At 61.7% G+C, this 19,276-nt stretch overlaps 1 protein-coding gene across 7 annotated transcripts in view; it reads right to left on the bottom strand.

Annotated features, from left to right (window-relative positions):
* Positions 1-19,276, bottom strand: part of EFR3B (EFR3 homolog B) — a 65,777-nt gene that overhangs the window by 43,119 nt on the left and 3,382 nt on the right. The window contains exon 1 of one of the 7 annotated variants that reach the window (XM_074582168.1): positions 9,645-9,877. The exons of 1 other annotated variant lie outside the window; for it this stretch is intronic. In XM_074582168.1, coding sequence (XP_074438269.1) covers positions 9,645-9,651 — 7 coding nt within the window. In that variant the 5' untranslated portion in view covers positions 9,652-9,877. Of the gene's footprint in view, positions 1-370; positions 635-7,768; positions 7,999-9,644; positions 9,878-19,276 lie in introns of those variants that run through there. 5 more of the 7 variants (XM_074582164.1, XM_074582166.1, XM_074582165.1 and 2 more) reach the window with 5 other exon arrangements.

Genomic DNA, 19,276 nt, shown 5'->3' with positions numbered 1-19,276 from the left:
AGCCCTGTGCTTGGTCTATATGGGACCCCCCCAGACCCTCACAGCCCCAAACCCTAACGCTGGGGCTGGCGACAACCCCCCCAGCCAGGGTCTCAGACAGACATTTCTTCTTCTAGAGACCAGTTTCCTTTAGCGCCCACCACATTGACCCCGCGCCCCTTGTGCCCTTGCACCAGCCCCGCCGACCGGCAGCATCCCCCCTCCGTGAGGACAAATCCCCGCGGCCACAATGAATTCCTCCATCCCAGGCTGGCAAAAGTCTTTAAAAAAATGAGAAAAAAACGACCCTGAAGGTCACCGGTAGCCTTGCCCCCCTCCCAGGACATCCCACCCCAGCACCCTGGGGAAAAGCAAAGCCGGGAGAAGGTACCTGCTCCGGCCACGTGCAGCATCTCCCAGGAGCAGGCAGGGCCGGCGGCACAGAGCCGCAGCGCGGGGCCGATAGCCCAGGTAGTCAAAGCCATGGCGTTCGGAGCGAAGCCGGGTGTTCAGGGTACCGGGTATCGCTCTCCTCCTCGCCAAGCGGCAGCCGGAGCCGGCCCGGCGGCAGCATCGCTGCGGGAGATGCTCAACCGAGCGGGAGCAGCCGTTTAAATAAATAAGGGAAGCTTTCAGCACGGCTGCTGAGTCACCCAGGCGGCTCCGATGGCAGCTGGGAATGGAGCTGGCTTGGCTCTGCCGGCATCGGTACGCGGGGGCGATCGGGGAGCTGGGCATTTCAGGGGGGAACGGGAGGGTTTTTCAAGGTGCCTCGAGCCCAAAGCTCTGCCAGTCGGTCCATACAGCGGCAGGCAGCGCTGATAAGGGCAGGGGGAGGCTCAGCGGGACGGAGCTGACCCCGAAACCGCATCCAGGGATGCGGACGGACCCGCGCGGAGCGTCACGCTCTCCTCCTGCTGGCAGCCCGCTGTGGGAAACGGGGGCAGGGGTTTTCTTAAAGATCGGGGAAATCGAGGCACGGAGAAAGGGGACTCCACCCTCTCCCTGTGGAGGGAATAAGGTGGGAAACGCAGGAGCAGCATCAGCCCCCACAGCTACCCACCATATGTGTGTCACCTCTGTGTGTCACCTCCGTCTTGCGCCTGCCTGGGCCACCCCAGTGGCATTTATGGGGCTCCTCACCCGCAGCAGCTCACATCCGCGCTCTTGCCGGGGGGCAAAGCGAGCCAAAAGGGCCTTTTGCTTCCATAGCTCAGCTCCGAGAAAGGTGATCTAATTGGGGATAATTACAGCCTTTCAGCCCCAGAGACCGTGGCTCGCTGGCATAACCCCCACTCCACCGCTCCAACGCCGGCACGAGCCCCGAGGCTCCTGGATAAACTCATCACACATTTTTACCAGGAGCGGGATTCGCCGGTACCAGATGAAACTGGGGTTTTGGGGATGGATTATGGCCAGCTGAGAACGGGACACAGGCCCAGCTCACCTCCCGAAGGGGCCATGCACTGTCCCAGCCGCACTCGGACCGTCAGCCTTTCCCCATTAATCCCCTTCGTCCAGAGACAGCAGCTCAGTGGAAAGAGACTTGGGAGTCCTGGGGGACAACCGGATGCCCATGAGCCAGCAATGTGCCCTCGTGGCCAAGAAGGCCAATGGCATCCTGGGGGGCATCAAGAAGAGTGTGGCCAGCAGGTGGAGGGAGGTCATCCTCCCCCTCTGCTCTGCCCTGGGGAGGCCACAGCTGGAGCACTGGGGCCAGTTCTGGGCTCCCCGGGTCCAGAAGGACAGGGAACTGCTGGGGAGGGGACAGCAAAGGGCTACCGAGATGCTGAGGGGACTGGAACATCTCTCTGATGAGGAAAGGCTGAGGGATTTGGGTCTTTTCAGTCTGGAAAAAAGACGGCTGAGGGGGGACCTTATCAACACTTGTAAATACTGAAAGGGGGGGTGTCAGGAGGATGGGGCCAGGCTCTTCTCAGTGGTGCCCGGGGACAGGACAAGGGGCAACGGGCACAAACGCGAACATGGGAAGTTCCACCTAAGCATGAGGAGGAACTTCTTTGCTGTGAGGGTGGCAGAGCCCTGGCACAGGCTGCCCAGAGAGGTGGGGGAGTCTCCGTCTCTGGAGACATTCCAACCCCGCCTGGACGCATTCCTGTGCCACCTGCTCTGGGTGACCCTGCTCTGGCCGGGGGTTGGACGGGATGATCTCCAGAGGGCCCTGCCAACCCCTGCCGGTCTGGGATTCTGGGATTCCCTCTCCCCATTTTAATAGGATCCTGGCAATAAGCACGGCTGGAAAACCTTACGGCCATATTATTTGAGGCCCAGAATTTACTTAGTAAGGGCACTCCCACTGATTGTAAATAAATCTTAATTAAATCATGCAAAATCCTTCCATTAAACCTAATATCCCAGGAAGGTCGCTCTCTTAACGCCAAGCTAAATCACCAGCCTGAAGGTAGGGGATGTACCACCAGCCCAGCGTTGTCTTCCCTCGAGTCCCGCACCGAACCAGAGACCTTTCCCTAATCTGCTTAGCAAAAATCCCGCTTACGCAGCCCGACACGGGAGTCTCCTTCATACCCGACTCCCTCAGCCCCCGGCAGGGGAGCCTGCCCGGGGGAAAAGGACAAAAATCTCCCTGCTCCACGTTAGAAATGTCACTGAGCAATATCCAAGTTGGCCCAGGGATGCGTTAGTCCTGTTTATTTTCCATCCACCCCGGGGCGGGCAGAGGGATGGAGCAAGGAGCCCATGGGAAGAGGGAAATAAACACCATGGAAGGCAAGAAAGGAGCGATGCTGGCAGAGGGGTGGGACGGACTCAGCGCTGCGAGGGACGGCGGGCACCGAGAGAGATGGAGGGCATCGCTTGCACATCCCCATCCTCCCCGAAAGCCATTCCCAGGGGAAAGCCCGGAGCCATAAGCGCAGCTGGGAGCTCCCCCGAGGGAAAGGCTCGCTCAGGTGCTCCTCCGAGCTTCTGCCACCAATTCAAAAGGCAGGAAAACCTACATTAAAAAGCCAGCTTCTGTGCCAGCCAGCCTGCATTTGCCTCCGCGCCCCCCCCCAGAGCCAGGGCAGCTCCCGATGTAAATCAGAGCTGTAAAGCAAGCCAGTAAATCTCTTTTTAATCGTGTTTAAGGGAGCCAAACACACTGGGCACCGATTAAAACCATGGCCCGATGCCCTCCTCGCTGTGTGCCGTGCCGGGAACAGGGCAAGGACAGTAGGGTGCAGGGTGGGGGGACAGCATCAGGCCCCCAAGCTGGGAGGGGAGTGGGTCGAGCAGTTCCGATCTTCCCGGTGCAAAGAAAAGCTGTTGGAAAAGAGCAGCTACGAAAAGAGGGAAAGACCTCGGGGGGGTGGGGGGGGCTGCATTAATCCTCCACCACCTTTAATGGGGGAGGCAGAGCTGGGGAAGGGGCCCGAAGCCGAATTTGGAGCAATGTCCTGATGTTAGCCGATAATTCCTGACCTTCCTGAACGGTTCGGGCTGCGTGGCCGCGGCTTGTTCCCTTCCCCGCTCGTTAAATCGCCGCTTGTCCAAGTGTCCTTGGCTTAAGAGTCAGCATCTGCAAAGGGGGGGTGTTATAAAAGCTGCCGGCTCAGCTGCGAGCAGAGACGTTTTTGGGGATGCTGCCGAAGACCCAAACCTCCCAGGGCAGCGCAAGCCAGCCCCCATCACACAGAGCCGCGTCTCTCGACGAAGGGATGGCGAAATATTTGGAGACAGCGACAGTGGAGGAAGAGCCGAGCCGCCGGGGACGGGCGAGCCAAGGCTGCGGCTGCCAGGCCGTGTTTCTCCCGTGGCTGAGCGGGACGGACGGGAGCATGCCGGGGAGGGAAAAACGCTCTCCCAGACGTCGCTCGGAGCCATCGGCGCGGAGCCTTTTAGCTCAGCAATTAAATTCGCAGCTTCCCCCTGGCACCGCTCCACGCGCCGCGCTCCTGCCTTGCTTCCACCGACGCCGCCGGGGCAGACACCGCAACCGGGGGGGGGTGGGGGTGGGGGGGTTGGCCAAAACATGCCGGGGTTCCCCCCCAGCCCATGCAGGGACCCCCCCAAATGTGATCTGCTCCAGAACCCGAACCCACGCTGGTGCCGGCACCTCTGAATCCCACCTGGGTTTGCCCAAACGCGCTCCCTCCCCATCTCCCCCCCACCACCCCCACCAAATTCCGACAGCTCCAGGCATCGAATCCAGCTTTAACACCTCCTCGGTGAGCGGCGGGACGTAAATCGGCCCCGCTGCCACCTTACACCATCCGCCCCTCCGTTATTCCCACTCCACCGCCCGGCCAAGCCTGCCGCTCCGACACCATGGCGTGCGCGCGCCGAGCTTCAACAAGCGGCCAGATTAATTAATATTTCCCAGCGGTGATTAGACTCGGTGATTAGACCACAGCAGCCCTTTCGCGCGCCGGGGCCGGGGTGGGGGGGGAAGCAGCGGGCAGAGCTGCGCGCCGGGAGGTTTGCGTTACGTACCTGGCAGCGCCGATGCCAGGGGAGGAGAAGGGGAGTTAAGCGCCTTAATGGGTGCCTGGTTTCATTAAACGACACATGGCAGAGGGAAAGCTGGGGGGGTGGCGGGGGGAGGAAAGAGCTTAAATAGAAGGAAATTCACTTAAACTCGCCGCGGCTCTTGGATGCGAGACGTTCGCCGGGTGTCGCGTGGATGTGGCGCATCTGGTCCGGACCACGTAGGTGGGGAAGCTGATGATGGAGGATGAAGATCCACCCAGCATCAGGACCGGCCTCCAAAAACGGCTTAATTAAGAGCCAGGTTCGTTCTGCAGGGCCTTGCCCCACGCCGCGCCGAGCCGGGTGCGACAGAAGGGCCACAGACACAGGAAGGCTTGCGAGTCCAAAAGATTTTTCGAGAAAAAACCCACACTATGCAAACCCCCCGCCCTGTTTTGCGTGTTCAACAAAAAAAAACACACACAAGAAGGAACTTTGTGAGATGCTGACCACACGCGTTTCTGCGGGTTTCTATTTCCCGGAGATACGCTACCTCAGAGCCCGCAGCCACTTCGGTTTTGGCAGCAAATGTGACCCAACACCCTCATTGACAGAGAAACGGGATGGGGCCGGCCACGGCCAGGCTTTTTCTCCAGCCTTTCTGGGTGTTGGCAGCCCCCGTGGAGGGGGAACAACCCCGATCCCCACGGCAGAGCGACCCGCCACGGAGCTACAGCGCTGCAAAAGGCTCAGCCGGGAGCGGAGCATCCCTTGGAAGGGCATTTTTTTTGTGCAATTAATCGACTGGGCAAGCGATTACCAAAGCCCTTAAGCCATGGGGCTGGATGAGGTTGGAGGTGAGCAATGCCAGCTCCTGCCCCGGCACAATCGCCCCCAGGCAGAGGAGTCCCCATCTTCACTGCAGGGGTCAAATCCTGCCGGGACGTGGCAATGCCACCTGGAAATGCACCGGGGAAAAAAAGCCCTGGCCTCGGCCACAGCCATCGAGGTTTAACGCAAACGCCGGGAGAACTACGGCTGGGTGGCTCCGAAAAGCCCCCCCCCAACCAGCCCCTTTTCCTCCAAGTGCACCAAATTGATTTTTGCAGATCATTTAGTTAAAAAGCAGAGAAGGGGGCGGGGCGGGCAGGGGGGGAAGCCAAAAAAATAAAAAAAATAAAATCCCCCCCCCCTCCGAAAAAGCTGAATTGCATTTCACATTCCCCCCCGGAGCCACCCAGTCCCACCCAGCGCTATTTATTTAGCGCAAAAAAAAAAAAAACCACCCTGGGCTCGTGCGGCTGCTGGCTGTGACTCAGTGGCACGCCAGCAGCCCCAGACGGCTCGCGGGGACCTTGCTGGCACCCGCCACCGCCAAACGCCTCCTCCCCGGGTAGCCGAAAAAAAACCTCATTTCCCCTTGCTGCTGGGGGGGAAAAAAAAAAAAAAAAAATTTAAAAAAAAATGTAAAAAAAAGGGAACCTTCTCTATTTGCAGCTTGGCTGGCGTGGGAGGAGACAGCTCGTGCGGGCGAGCAGAAAGCAAAGCGAGGGAACGTGGAGGAAACAAACTGCCATGAGCCGGACGGTCGGGATACGGCTCCCCAGGGCTCGCTGCTGCCGGACTGGCAAAAGTCTTGGGGGGGGGGACGACTCGCAGTGCCCCATGGAAGTGGTAACGCCATCCCAGCTCCGCAGCTCCCTTGCTCCCCAGCTCTGCTCCCCCCACAGCCCCCGTTCCCGGAGTGTTTTCAGCCCAAGGAGCCGGCTCTGCTGTTTGCACATATTTCGGAATGAAAGCCTTGCCTCCTGGAGACGGCAGCCGAGCGGGAAGGTTGCCCGCGGCTGGGGACACAAAGCATTGGGCTTCTCCTGCCGCCGCGGCCACCCCGCAGCCCCTCAACATGGGGCAACCGTGGTCTCTCACCAGCCAAAGGCTATTAGCAGCACCCCAGCTCCTGCGGTGCGAAATCCATCATGGACCAGATAATTCCCTAGCCTGGCTCAGGATGCTGAGCTCCCACCAAGACGGAGACACCAAGTGTCTTGCACCCTTTTGTCCTGTCCACGGACAAAAAAGAAAAACCATCCCGAGACAGCCATTTAATCCTTCCCCCGGGCCGAGAGAGAGTTAAAAGAGAGATTAAAAAGATACCAATAATCCTGTGCATTCCTAATGCACCTTTCATCCGAAGTATCCCACAGAGCTTTCCAGCTCCTGGATGCTTTCCAGGACCACGAGCCGCAGCAATGCCCGGCCCCGAGCGCTACCGGGGAAGGGATGGACCAGCCTGGCTTTTTGTCCTCAAAGTCACATTCAGGTCCCCAGAGATGCTCTGCCCTTCCCTACCCTAAGGAAAAGCGGAGTATTTGGGAGCGGGGGGGCTTCCCCAAAATGCCAGCAGAGGTGTTACACTGCGGGTAAGCGGAGCTGTGGCCCCGTGTGGCATCGCCATCGCGGGCAGGACAGGCTGGCCACCCAGCCAGGATCGCAGGGGACACCTGGAGCGTGTCACACCCCTCGGGCCACATCATTAAAGTGACACGGGGAGGGCTGGCGGGGCTCTCGGGGACCCACAGCTCAGCTCTGCCCCAGGTTTGCAGCGGGGCCGGGGTCCCCCGCGGTTCCCCGGCGGAGAGGATTATTGGGTGCTCCAGGCTGCTGCAAATTTCCTCGGATGACGCCAACAGCTCCCTGCAAATTCCTGCTCGCCAGCAGCGCAGGTTGCCAAAAGAAAACTCCCCAAAAACCAGCCCAAGCCCCAGCGCGGATGCAAAAGCCCTGAGCGGGGGGGGTGAGGGGGGGCTCGGGTGGAAAGGGCACCGGTGGCATTTGGGTATCGGGGACAGCTGTCCCGCTACGGGAGCATCGCTGCCATCCCACGCCGGACTGACGGGTCCTGTGGGCAGCAGGGGACAGGGAACCCCGGTGTGGGGGGGGTGCAGGGGGGCCGCGTCCCCCGGGGCACGCAGCAGCCGTCACCGCAGGCTGCCACAGCCCAGGAGGGGAGGGAAGCATCCCCCTCCGTTTTGCGGGTGGAAAAATACCAGCTGGAAGACCTGAATGACTCAACGGAGGCCACGGAGGAGTCAGCACCGTGACGAGGAGAGGAGAGGAACGGAACCCGCGCGTCCTGCCTCGGTTTCCCCTCCCCCCAGCCCTGTGGGGGAGAAACCCGCTCCCCAAACCCACCGGCTGCCCTCCTTCCCCCGCAGGTGCTGCATCCCAACGCGTCTCCCGTCTGCGTGCACCCCACTGACCCCAAAACGAGCACCCCATCACCCGGAGCAGGGGCACGATGACGACACACCGGCATCCTGCCCACCCATCTCCCTCCTGCCACATCCCGCCGTCCACTCACCCCCGGCACCTGGAAGAGAGGGGGCCGCCCCGCAGCCCTCGGGGTGGGCTACAAGCCCCCCGGGAAGGACAAGTGGTCAAGGGCTCCCTCCTGCGCAGCGCTCGCCCTGCGGTGCCAGCCCCCGGGAGGGATGCTCGGGCAGCGGGCAGGGAGGATTTAAGAGCCACCCGGTCACCCCCCAGCCTTTTCCCAAAAGCTCCCAGCGGCTTAGCGCGCCCGCTGCCCCGGGCGGGGGGGCGGCCAGCTGCTCCGCCAGCTGCTCCCCATTACCAACGCAGCATCACCCTGGGGGCGACGGAGCCCATACGCCCGCCCTGCGCAGAGGGGTGACAGCATGGGGGTCAACGGAGGAGGGGGGGGGGGGGGAGGCCGCAATCCCCCAAACCCCACGGGGTGCACAGGCCCATATGGGTCTGCCCTATGCCAGGGACCAGGTGGCTCCCCAGTTTCGCCGGGTGGGGGGGCATATATACAGCGAAGATCCCCCTTGATCCTGGGGGGTGGGTGACACTTCACACCCTCCCACACCCCCAAGTAACCGCGTGGGGCTGATGAGCCCTATCCAACACCCAAGGCATCCCCACCCCAGGGACTGGGTGATCCCCCCACAATATAGGGGTCATTGGCCCTATAGAGGAGCAAAGTCCTCCCAGCTCCGGGGAGCAGGTGACCCCCGGAACCCCAGGAACGCTGGGAGGGGTGGGGGGCAGTTAACAGACCGTGGTCCCCCAGGAAGGGGGCAATGTCCCCAGCGACAGAGGGGGCATTTGCAGCCCTTTATGGGACCACAGTGTGTGTCCCAGCCCCAAAGAGGGGACACTGTCCAGAAAATGGGGGGATGCACAGCTGCGTATAGGACCAAGGTGTCCCCCCCCAACCCAAAGAGGGGTCACCCACAGTAATGAGGGAGACGCACAGCTCTATAGAGGACCCAGGTGTCCCCCCAACCCAAAGAGGGGTCACCCACAGTAATGGGGGAGATGCACAGCTCTATAGAGGACCAAGGTGTCCCCCCCCAACCCGAAGAGGGGTCACCCCCGTAACTAGGGAGATGCACAGCTTTATATAGAACCAAAGTCGTCCCCCCCAACAACTTAGGGGGTGCACTGCCCTGCAGAAGACCAAGGTCCCCTCAACCCCAAACAGGGGTCACCCCCTCGGTTAATGGGGGGTGCAGAGCTCTATATAGGAGAGAGGTGTCTGTCCCCCCCAAAGAGGGGTCGCCCCCCAATAAATGGTGTGTGCACAGCTCTATATAGACTAGAGCTCCACCTCCACCCCAAAGAGGGGTCACCCCCCGGTAAATGGGGGGTGCACAGCTCTATATAGGAGAGAGGTGCCTGTCCCCCCCAAAGAGGGGTCACCCCCGATAAATGGGGCATGCACAGCTCTATATAGACTAGAGGTCCGCCCCCACCCCAAAGAGGGGTGTCCCCCCCGGTAAATGGGGGGTGCACAGCTCTATAAAGGATAGAGGTATCTGTCCCCCGCAAAGTGGGGTGTCCCCCCCAGTAAATAGGGGGTGCAGAGCTCTATATAGGAGAGAGGTGTCTGTCCCCCCCAAAGAGGGGTCGTCCCCCCGGTAAATGGGGGGTGCACAGCTCTATATAGACTAGAGGTCCGCCCCCACCCCAAAGAGGGGTGTCCCCCCCCGTAAATGGGGGGTGCACAGCTCTATATAAACTAGAGGTCCGCCCCCACCCCAAAGAGGGGTCACCCCCCCGGTAAACGGGGGGTGCACAGCCCTACAAAGAACACGGTCCCCCCGCCCCTGGAAGGGGTGAGCCCCAGCCCTGCCCCGGGAAGCGGGGGGCACGGCCGCGGTACCGGCCCAGGCCCGCAGCTCCGCCGTCCGCCCCCCGCCGCGGGCACTCACCGTACATGGCCGCCTCCGCCGCCCCGGCGTGGCCCGGCCCGGCTCGGCTCGGCTGCAGGCGGCGGTGCCCGGCCCGGCTCTGCCCCACCGAGCGGCGCCGGCCGGGGGCGGCACCGGGGGAAGGGGGGGGCGGCACCGCAGCGGCGGCTCCTCCCGCCGGCACGGCCGCAGCGCCCGCCCGCGGCACGGCCCGGAACGGCGGGGACAACCCCGCGTCCCCCCGGCCAGCGCTGCGTCCAGACCCACGGACCAGCGCTGCCTCCCGCCCCGCATCCCGCCCCGCAGACCGCCGCCGCATCCCGCCCCACGGACCACCGCAGCATCCCGCTTTACATCCCACCCCATGAACCACTGCTGCGTCCCGCCCCACGGACCACTGCCGCATCCCGACCCACGTCCTGATTCACGGACCGCCGCCGCATCCCAACCCATGGACCACCGCTGCACCCTGCCCCACGGACCACTGCTGCATCCCAACCCACAGACCACCACCACATCCCACTCCATGGACCACCACTGCGTCCCGCCCCACGGACCACTGCTGCATCCCAACCCACAGACCACCACCACATCCCACTCCACATCCTGACCCACAGACCACCACTGCATCCCACCCCACGGACCACTGCTGCATCCCAACCCACAGACCACCACCACATCCCGCTCCACATCCTGACCCACAGACCACCACTGCATCCCACCCCACGGACAACCACTGCCTCCCGACCCACGGACCACCGCCACATCCCACTCCATGGACCACCACTGCGTCCCGCCCCATGGACCACTGCTGCATCCCAACCCACAGACCACCACCACATCCCACCCCATGGACCACCACTGTGTCCCACCCCATGGACCACTGCTGCATCCCAACCCACAGACCACCACCACATCCCGCTCCACATCCTGACCCACAGACCACCACTGCATCCCACCCCATGGACAACCACTGCCTCCCGACCCACGGACCACCGCCCCATCCCACCCCATGGACCACCACTGCGTCCCGCCCCATGGACCACTGCTGCATCCCAACACACATCCCAACCCACAGACCACCGCCACACCCCACTCCACATCCCCACCCACGGACCACCACCGCATCCCGCTGCACATCCTACCCCACAGACCAGCGCTGCATCCCGACCCATGGACCACCGCTGCATACCACCCCGTGGACCACCACGGCAACCCGCCCCACATCCCAACCCACGGACCACCACCGCATCCTGACTCACAGGCCACTGCTGCATCCTAACCCACATCCCAATCCGCATTCCACCCCACAGACCACTGCTGCATCCCGCCCTGCATCCTGATCCACAGACCACCACCGCATCCCAACCCACGGACCACTGCTGCATGCCAATCCACATCCCAACCTGCATCCCAACCCATGGACCAACGCTGCATCCCGCCCCACAGACCACCACCACTGCATCCCGACCCACATCCCGCCCCATGGACCATCGCTGCATCCCAACTCGCATCCTGATCCTTATCCCGACCCACATCCCACACCATGCTGTGCCCACCCTGCACATCCCACAGCACCCACCTCCCCAGGACACCCCCCTGCACCCCATGGGGCACCCTGCCCTGGTTTTGCCCCACATCCCAAATCAGGCCTGGGGCAGAGTGGCTGGAGAGCTGCCTGCGGAAAAGGACCTGGGGGTGTTGGTCGACAACAGCTGAGTATGAGCCAGCAGTGTGCCCAGGTGGCCAAGGAGGCCACCAGCATCCTGGCCTGTGTCAGCACTAGTGTGGCCGGCAGGAGTGGGGCAGTGACCGTCCCCCTGGACTGGGCACTGGGGAGGCCCCACCTCGAGGGCTGTGTCCAGGTTTGGGCCCCTCACGCCAAGAAAGACCTTGAGGGGCTGGAGCGTGTCCAGAGAAGGGCAACGGAGCTGGTGAGGGGTCTGGAGCACAAGTCTGGTGAGGAGCGGCTGAGGGAGCTGGGGGTGTTCAGCCTGGAGAAGAGGAGGCTGAGGGGAGACCTTCTGGCTCTCTACAGCTCCCTGAAAGGAGGGGGTAGCCAGGGGGGGTCGGGCTCTTCTCCCAAGGAACAGGCCATGGCACAAGAGGAAGCGGCCTCAAGTTGCGCCAGGGGAGGTTTAGGATGGATATTGGGAACAATTTCCTCCCGGAAAGGGTTGTGAAGCATTGGAAGAGGCTGCCCAGGGCAGTGGTGGAGTCGCCATCCCTGGAGGGATTGAAAAGCCGGGCAGACGCGGTGCTGAGGGCCATGGGGTAGTGGTGGCCTTGGCAGTGCTGGGATGATGGTTGGACTCGGTGATCTGAAAGGTCCCTTCCAACCATAACGATTCTATGATTCTATGATTCTATAATTCTATAATTCTATGATTTGGGGTCTGCCAGGATCCCCTCGGCTCCCCCCGTAACACACCAGTGAGCCCCTGAGCATCCTTCCTCCGTGGGTCAGACATCCCCAAGCCCCATTTGGGGACCCCAAACCTTCCTTCAAGAGCTCGCCGTGCCCCATGCTCACTATTCCCATCGCTCCTCCTGGCAATAAGCACCCCTGGAGTGTCACACTCAGACACCTTCTCCCGAGGGGAGCAGGTACCGTGTGTGCTCCCTGCTGCCAACCCCACTGAACACTGGCCCTGGCATCTGTGGCCACCTGAGTGGCAACCGTGAACACCATGGCCTTTCCCTGCGTGGGCTGCTGCCAGCCCAGCCAGGTGGGAGCTGCGCCAGGCTCCCAAAATACGGAGGTGTGCTGCTGCAAGGAATGCCGCAGGGAACGCAGACAGATCCAGGTCAGCTCGGCTGCTTCTAGAAAGTCCCGGAGAGTGAGATGTGGGGGGGCTCAGATCGCCCCGGGGGGACAGGGACACCAGGCAAAGGGCTGAGAGTGCTGGGATGGGGTGAGGAATAAGGAAAACACCTCCCTGAGGTGCCTTTCCTTTGCATTACTGCCGCAGTGCCCTGAGCAGCACTGAGATGATGCAGCAACGCCCTGCTGCTGAAGGGGAAACTGAGGCAGGGAGCCACCCCACGCAGGTCCCTGCACTGCTGGTGGTCCTGGCCACGCATGCATGAACCAGGGCCTGGATGTGAGCACTGATCGTCTCCTGCCCTTAGTCCGGCTCTTGCAGTTGCCGTTGTCACCTCCCAAAACCTGCGACTCCCGCTTGGCACAAAAAACGGGAACGCGGGGTCCCGGCTTGCCCGACACCCAGGCGGGGTGGAGAGAGCAGGGGCCACGATCCAGCATGCAGAGGCGATGGCGTTCCCACCGCGGTCGCTGTCGCAGCCCCCAGTCTTTGGGGTCCACTGGAGGATGAGATGGAGGAGACCCAGAGACCAGGGAGGCCTGGCAGGGCTGGGACATGAGGAGGTGGCAGGGCACGGGGCTGCAGAAGGGCGTGAAGAAGGGTATAGTGTGGTACGGCACAGCACGGCACGGCACAGCACAGCACGGCACGGCATGCCATGGCACGACACAGCATGGCATGGCACAGCATGGCATGGCACGGCACAGCATGGCATGGCATGGCACAGCATGGCACGACACAGCATGGCACGGCACGGCATGGCACGGCACGGCATGGCACGGCACAGCACGGCATGGCATGGCATGGCACGGCACGGCACAGCATGGCATGGCATGGCACAGCATGGCACGACACAGCATGGCACGGCACGGCATGGCATGGCACGGCATGGGACGGCACGGCATGGCACGACACAACATGGCACGGCACGGCATGGCACAGCACGGCATGGCATGGCACAGCATGACATGGCACAGCGTGGCACAGCATGGCACGGCACGGCACAGCATGGCACGGCACAGCACGGCATGGCACGGCACGGCATGGCACGGTATGGCACAGCACAACCTGGCATGGTACAGCACGGCATGGCACAGCATGGCACAGCACAGCATGGCACGGCACGGCACGGCATGGCACGGCACGGCATGGCACTGCATGACATGGCACAGCGTGGCACAGCATTGCACGGCACGGCACAGCATGGCACGGCACGGCACGGCATGGCACGACACAGCATGGCACGGTATGGCACAGCACAACCTGGCATGGCACAGCATGGCATGGCATGGCACGGCACGGCATGGCATGGCATGGCACGGCATGGCATGGCATGGCACGGCACGGCACAGCGTGGCACAGCATGGCACGGCACAGCACGGCATGGCATGGCACGGCACAGCACAGCACGACACAGCATGGCACGGCACAGCATGGCATGGCACGGCACGGCATGGCATGGCACGACACAGCATGGTGTGGCACGGCACGACATGGCACGGCACGGCATGGCATGGCACGGCACGGCATGGCACAGTGTGGCACAGCACGGCATGGCACAGCATGGCACAGCACAACCTGGTACGGCACAGCCTGGTACGGCACAGCACGGCATGGCACAGCACAGTACAGCACAGCCTGGTTCAAAACAGCATAGCACGACACGGCACAGCAGTTTCCACACCTTTTTCCCACCGTTTGGGCCCATCCCGCCTCTTTTCCCATCTGGCCAGCCCGGCACAGGGGACTCTGTGCCCCTCGTGCCCTGGGGTCCCCACAGGCCGCCCGCTGCCACCCCGCAGCCACGGCGTGTCCCATCTGCAGAGCTCGAGCCCTCCCTGCGCCAGACCCCCTCACAAACGCGAGTCAGCCGGCAGAGATGCTGCCCTGCCCCTTGGCGTGGCCTGGGGACAAGGACAAGGCTGGAGGTGACAGGGCACCTTGGCCAGGGAGGGCCAGGTCACCAGGGAGGTGGTGGCACCGGGCTGCCGCAGGTCCCCCCCCCCATCTCCGAGCTTTTTGCTGCGTCTCTTCCCACACGGCAAAGCCCCCGGGTTGGATCATGTAATTAGGTAATAGCTGGTGCCTCACGATCCTCCTCACGGGGCAACCATGTTTTAATTAAAACATTTGGGGAGTTAATCCGCGTTGCCGATTCCCCGGGTGGCGGAGCAGCCGCACGAAGAGCCGTGTTCCCAGGGGGCTGGAGGGCTGGCACCGGGGACATGGCAGCAGTCACAGGCCAAGGGGCTCCCGAGCGTCCCTGGTCAGGCCCAGCCCCAGAATCACGGAATCACGGAATTTTTCAGAGTTGGAAGGGACCTCTAGAGATCATCTAGTCCAACTCCCCTGCCAAAGCAGGATTGCCCAGAGCACATCACTCAGGGCTGCATCCAGGCGGGTCTTGAAAGTCTCCAGAGAAGGGGACTCCACACCCTCCCTGGGCAGCCTGTTCCAGGGCTCTGTCACCCTCACCGTAAAGTTTTTTCTCATATTTGATCGGAACTTGCTATGTTCCAGCTTGTGCCCGTTACCCCTCATCCTGTTACTGGGAACCACTGAAAAGAGTCTGGCTCCATCCTCCTTAAACCCCCCCTTTAGATACTTGTATGCCATAATAAGGTCTCCCCTCGGCCTTCTCTTCCCCAGGCTGAAGAGTCCCAGCTCTCTCAGCCTTTCCTCATCAGGGAGATGCTCCAACCCCTCAATCATCTTAGTTGCCCTTCGCTGGACTCTCTCCAGCAGTTCCCGGTCTCTCTTGAACTGAAGAGCCCAGAACTGGACACAGTACTCCAGTTGTGGCCTCACCAGGGCAGAGTAAAGGAGGAGAATGACCTCCCTTGACCTACTGGCCACACTCTTCCCTATGCAGCCCAGAATTCCGTCGGCCTTCTTGGCGACAAGGGCACATTGCTGGCTCATGGATAATTTACTGTCTACCAAGACCCCCAGATCCTTTTCTTCAGAGCTGCTTTCCAGCAGGTCCACCCCTAACCTATACTGGTGCCTGACATTCTTCCTTCCCAGGTGCAGGACCCTACACTTGCCCTTGTTGAACCTCATGAGGTTCTTCTCTGCCCAGTGCTCCAGCTTATCTCGGTCACGCCGGATGGCGGCACGGCCCTCTGGGGTGTCAGCCACCCCTCCCAGTTTGGTATCATCAGTGAACTTGCAGAAGCAGCTGCAGTCATTTTTATTGTGAATTAAAAGCCTCAGAGTAAAACCTGACGATGAGGGAAGGGCCTGGAGCAGAGGCAGCAAGTCCCCCCAGCCCAGGAACCCTCCTCCCTTTGCTCACGGGGAATTGCGAGGCCATCAGCTTGCCACGAAGGGACACGGTGGTTATCAGGACGGTGCTGCGGGGTGGCCAAGGAGTCCTCCATGGCCACTTTGGGGACCTGAGGACAGCCCTCACTGAGCCGCCAGCGCCAACACACCCCACCCTCGACAAGCCCAGATCCCACACCTGAACCATAGGGGGCTGGTTTGAACCCCAAAAGTCATTGCCGCTGGAAAATCCCAGCAGAATCTCCGCCCTCAAAGACCACGGATGGACATGAGCATCCCTGCCCAGGGTCGGGATGCATCTGCAGAGGTTGGGACAGGGGTCCAGGTCCCCTCGGGCATGTGGCTCCTCCTCATTCATGGTGTGGAGAAGAGTTAAACCCTGCCCGCCGCCAGCGCTGCCCCTCAGCCCCTACCTGTCATTGCCACAACGGGGACCCCAACACGCTCCAGCCTTGCCCAGAGGGATCCAAGCGTGTCTCTCTGGCACGGCAAGGTCCCCGCCACCTCTCCAGCAGGCAAGCGGGGACGCCAAATCACTTGGGGCCTGAGATGCTCTGGGGACACACGGACGCATCCTCGCCTAGGGCTCAGAAACACTGTCCCAGCTCAGCATGGCGGGCAGGGTGGGCATTTGGGGCACCAAGAGGGATGGCCATGTCCCGAGCCCTGGGATCCCTCTCCGGCGTGGCTCAGAGGGAGCTGGCTGGTGTGCGCTGGGGGAAGGCAGCGACCCGGAGGCAGCCAGAGCTGTGACAGTCATGTCGGGAGGATGGCAAGGAGCTGCTCGCCCTGGGCACCACCTTTGTCAGACACGTCCATCCCTGGTCTAGTCTGCTCCCTCCTTCCTCGCATCCCCCCTGCTCTCCTGCAGCTGTTTCCATGGCCACTGAGCTGCTGCGGCAACTGCAGCGGGGTCTCCAGCATGGAGCCATCCATCCCTTCCCCAGCCACGCACCTCGGGCACAGCCAGGTCCCGAGGCCACGGGCCAGCACCCTGTGGCTGGTCCCACACCCCAGCACTCAGGGTGTTTGCCCCGGCTCTCGCACACCTGCGTCCACTCCTGCACCAACACTCACCACATCGCTTGCATGACGGCCGGGGACATGCCCTGGTGGTTCTCACATGCAATGAGCCACCTCTCACACCTCTCCTTGTTTCTTCACAGCATCACGGAATGGTTTGGGTGGGAAGGGACCTTAAAGCCCAGCCAGTGCCACCCCCTGCCCTGGGCAGGGACACCTCCCACCAGCCCAGGTTGCTCCAAGCCCCGGCCAACCTGGCCTTGAACCCCTCCAGGGATGGGGCAGCCACAGCTTCTCTGGGCAACCTGGGCCAGGGGCTCACCCCCCTCACACCAAAGAATTTCTTCCCAATAGCTCATCCAAATCTCCCCTCTTCCAGTGTAAAACCCTTCCCCCTCGTCCCATGGCTCCCCTCCCTGCTCCAGAGTCCCTCCCCAGCTTTCCTGGAGCCCCTTGAGGGACTGGCAGGGGCTGGAAGGTCTCCGCGGAGCCTTCTCTTCTCCAGGCTGAACCCCCCCAGCTCTCTCAGCCTGTCCTCCCAGCAGAGGGGCTCCAGCCCTCCCAGCATCTCCGGGGCCTCCTCTGGCCCCGCTCCAACAGCTCCGTGTCTCTCCTGTGCCGAGGCCCCAGCGCTGGAGGCAGCACTGCAGGGGGGTCTCCCCCGAGCGCAGCAGAGGGGCAGAATCCCCCCCTCGCCCTGCTGCCCACGCTGCTGGGGATGCAGCCCAGGCTGCGGGGGGGGGCAGTTTCTGGGCTGCCAGTGCACGGTGCTGGCTCCTGTGGAGCTTCTCACCCACCAACACCCCCAAGCCCAAGTCCTTCTCCTCAGAGCTGCTCTCCATTCCTCCATCCCCCAACCTGGATTTGTGCTTGGGTTTGCCCCAACCCATGTGCAGGACCTTGCACTTGGCCTGGTTGAACTTCATGAGGTTCACACAAGCCCAGCTCTCCAGCCTGTCCAGGTCCCTTCTTGCACAAGGATCCATTTCTTCCACATGTGTGGCACAGGAGGGACAAGGACCAGGAGAAGGAACACTGCCACAGTGCTAGGTGATGGTGGCTGCACATGGATTGCTGGCAGCAGCAGACGGAGGAGGATCTGTGGCGAGAAGCCAGGCACTGCCCTCCCTCCGGCTACAAGGGTGAACCTGTGGGCATCTCTGCTGGGAGCACTGGTGTTCACAGGGGTGCCAGCCTGAGATGCCCCAGCTCCAGAAGATGCTGTGGGCAAATCAACAGGTCACCTGAGCCCCAGCCACACCTCCCCGGTGCTCTGGGATGACCTGGGGCTATCTCCAGCTGATGGCACCCTGCCCCGTCTCCCCAGCACTTGCAGTGACGCAGAGAAGCTCCATGCAGACCTTCAGGGAGGGGGTGCACTTATGCTGGGGGCTGCAAAGGCCACAGGACCGTCCCCAACGCCTCCTGGAACCCAGACATCCACAGATGAGAATCGTGGTTATTCTGCCCCAGCAGAAGGTCCGAGGACAGTGCTGTGCCCTGCACCACCCCACCAGTGCAGCACACCAACACCCCGGCTCAGGGATGGGGAAACTGAGTCACACTCACCCCCAAACACCACTGGCTCTTTCTTTCCCCAAGGCCAGCGAAGCTGTGCAAGCCACCCTGTCCCAGGGATACTCAGGGGACATGGGCAAGGGTGTCACCACCACAGCTTTACACCTCAAGTATGGCTGCTCCAGACCATCAAATACAGCAGAGTGACAGTGGCAGGGCCATTGTCAGGCAAAACATCCAGCCTCCGCCATCTAGAACTGTTGGCTACACCCGCACGAGCAACCCAGGCTCAGCACAGACACAGGCGGCAACGTCTAAATCATGCTGACCACGCGTTGTCACCAAAAGCCGCAGGGGTGACCCATGGGAGACTCAGCAGGGACTGAAAGGCTGGTGATCAGGAGACGCCGAAGCTTGTGTCCCCGAGCCAGGGCTGGGGTTTGCGTGTGAAGCAAATCCCTTTAGAGCCTCCAAGATGTGTCTTAATTCCCTTGGGGGAGCCTGACATTTCATAACGTGCCCGATAAACCCGCTGAGACAACAGCCATGTGCGGCAGGAACGGCTCTGTACCTTCATGGTCTTCGTTTTCTTTTGTAGATATTGGCACTACATATAACCATACTCCATCTGCATTAATTTATCTGTGTATCTTTAACTTTACTACCCTACTTGGATGTCATTTTAACTATACTGCCCTAATTATTGCTTGCCAAGCGCTGTCAACTAACTATACCCCCTCCCCCTAACCTCTGATGGAAGAGTTTTTGCAGCACGCAGCCCTACGTTGACTCTCGAAGCAGAGGAGGGAGCAGGCACAACAAACACTGATACCTGTCCACCGGGACACCACGGAGCACACAAACCCTGGAACGTGCTCAAAAAATTAGTCAAACATGGCTGGTGGGAATCCAGGGTGGTCTCCCCTCTCCTTACAGGAATATGTGGCCAGCAGGTGGAGGGAGGTCATCCTCCCCCTCTGCTCTGCCCTGGGGAGGCCA

This window comes from Larus michahellis, chromosome 3, assembly GCF_964199755.1.
Source record: "Larus michahellis chromosome 3, bLarMic1.1, whole genome shotgun sequence".
NCBI lineage: Eukaryota > Metazoa > Chordata > Aves > Charadriiformes > Laridae > Larus > Larus michahellis.
This window is presented reverse-complemented; position numbering and strand designations above follow the sequence as displayed.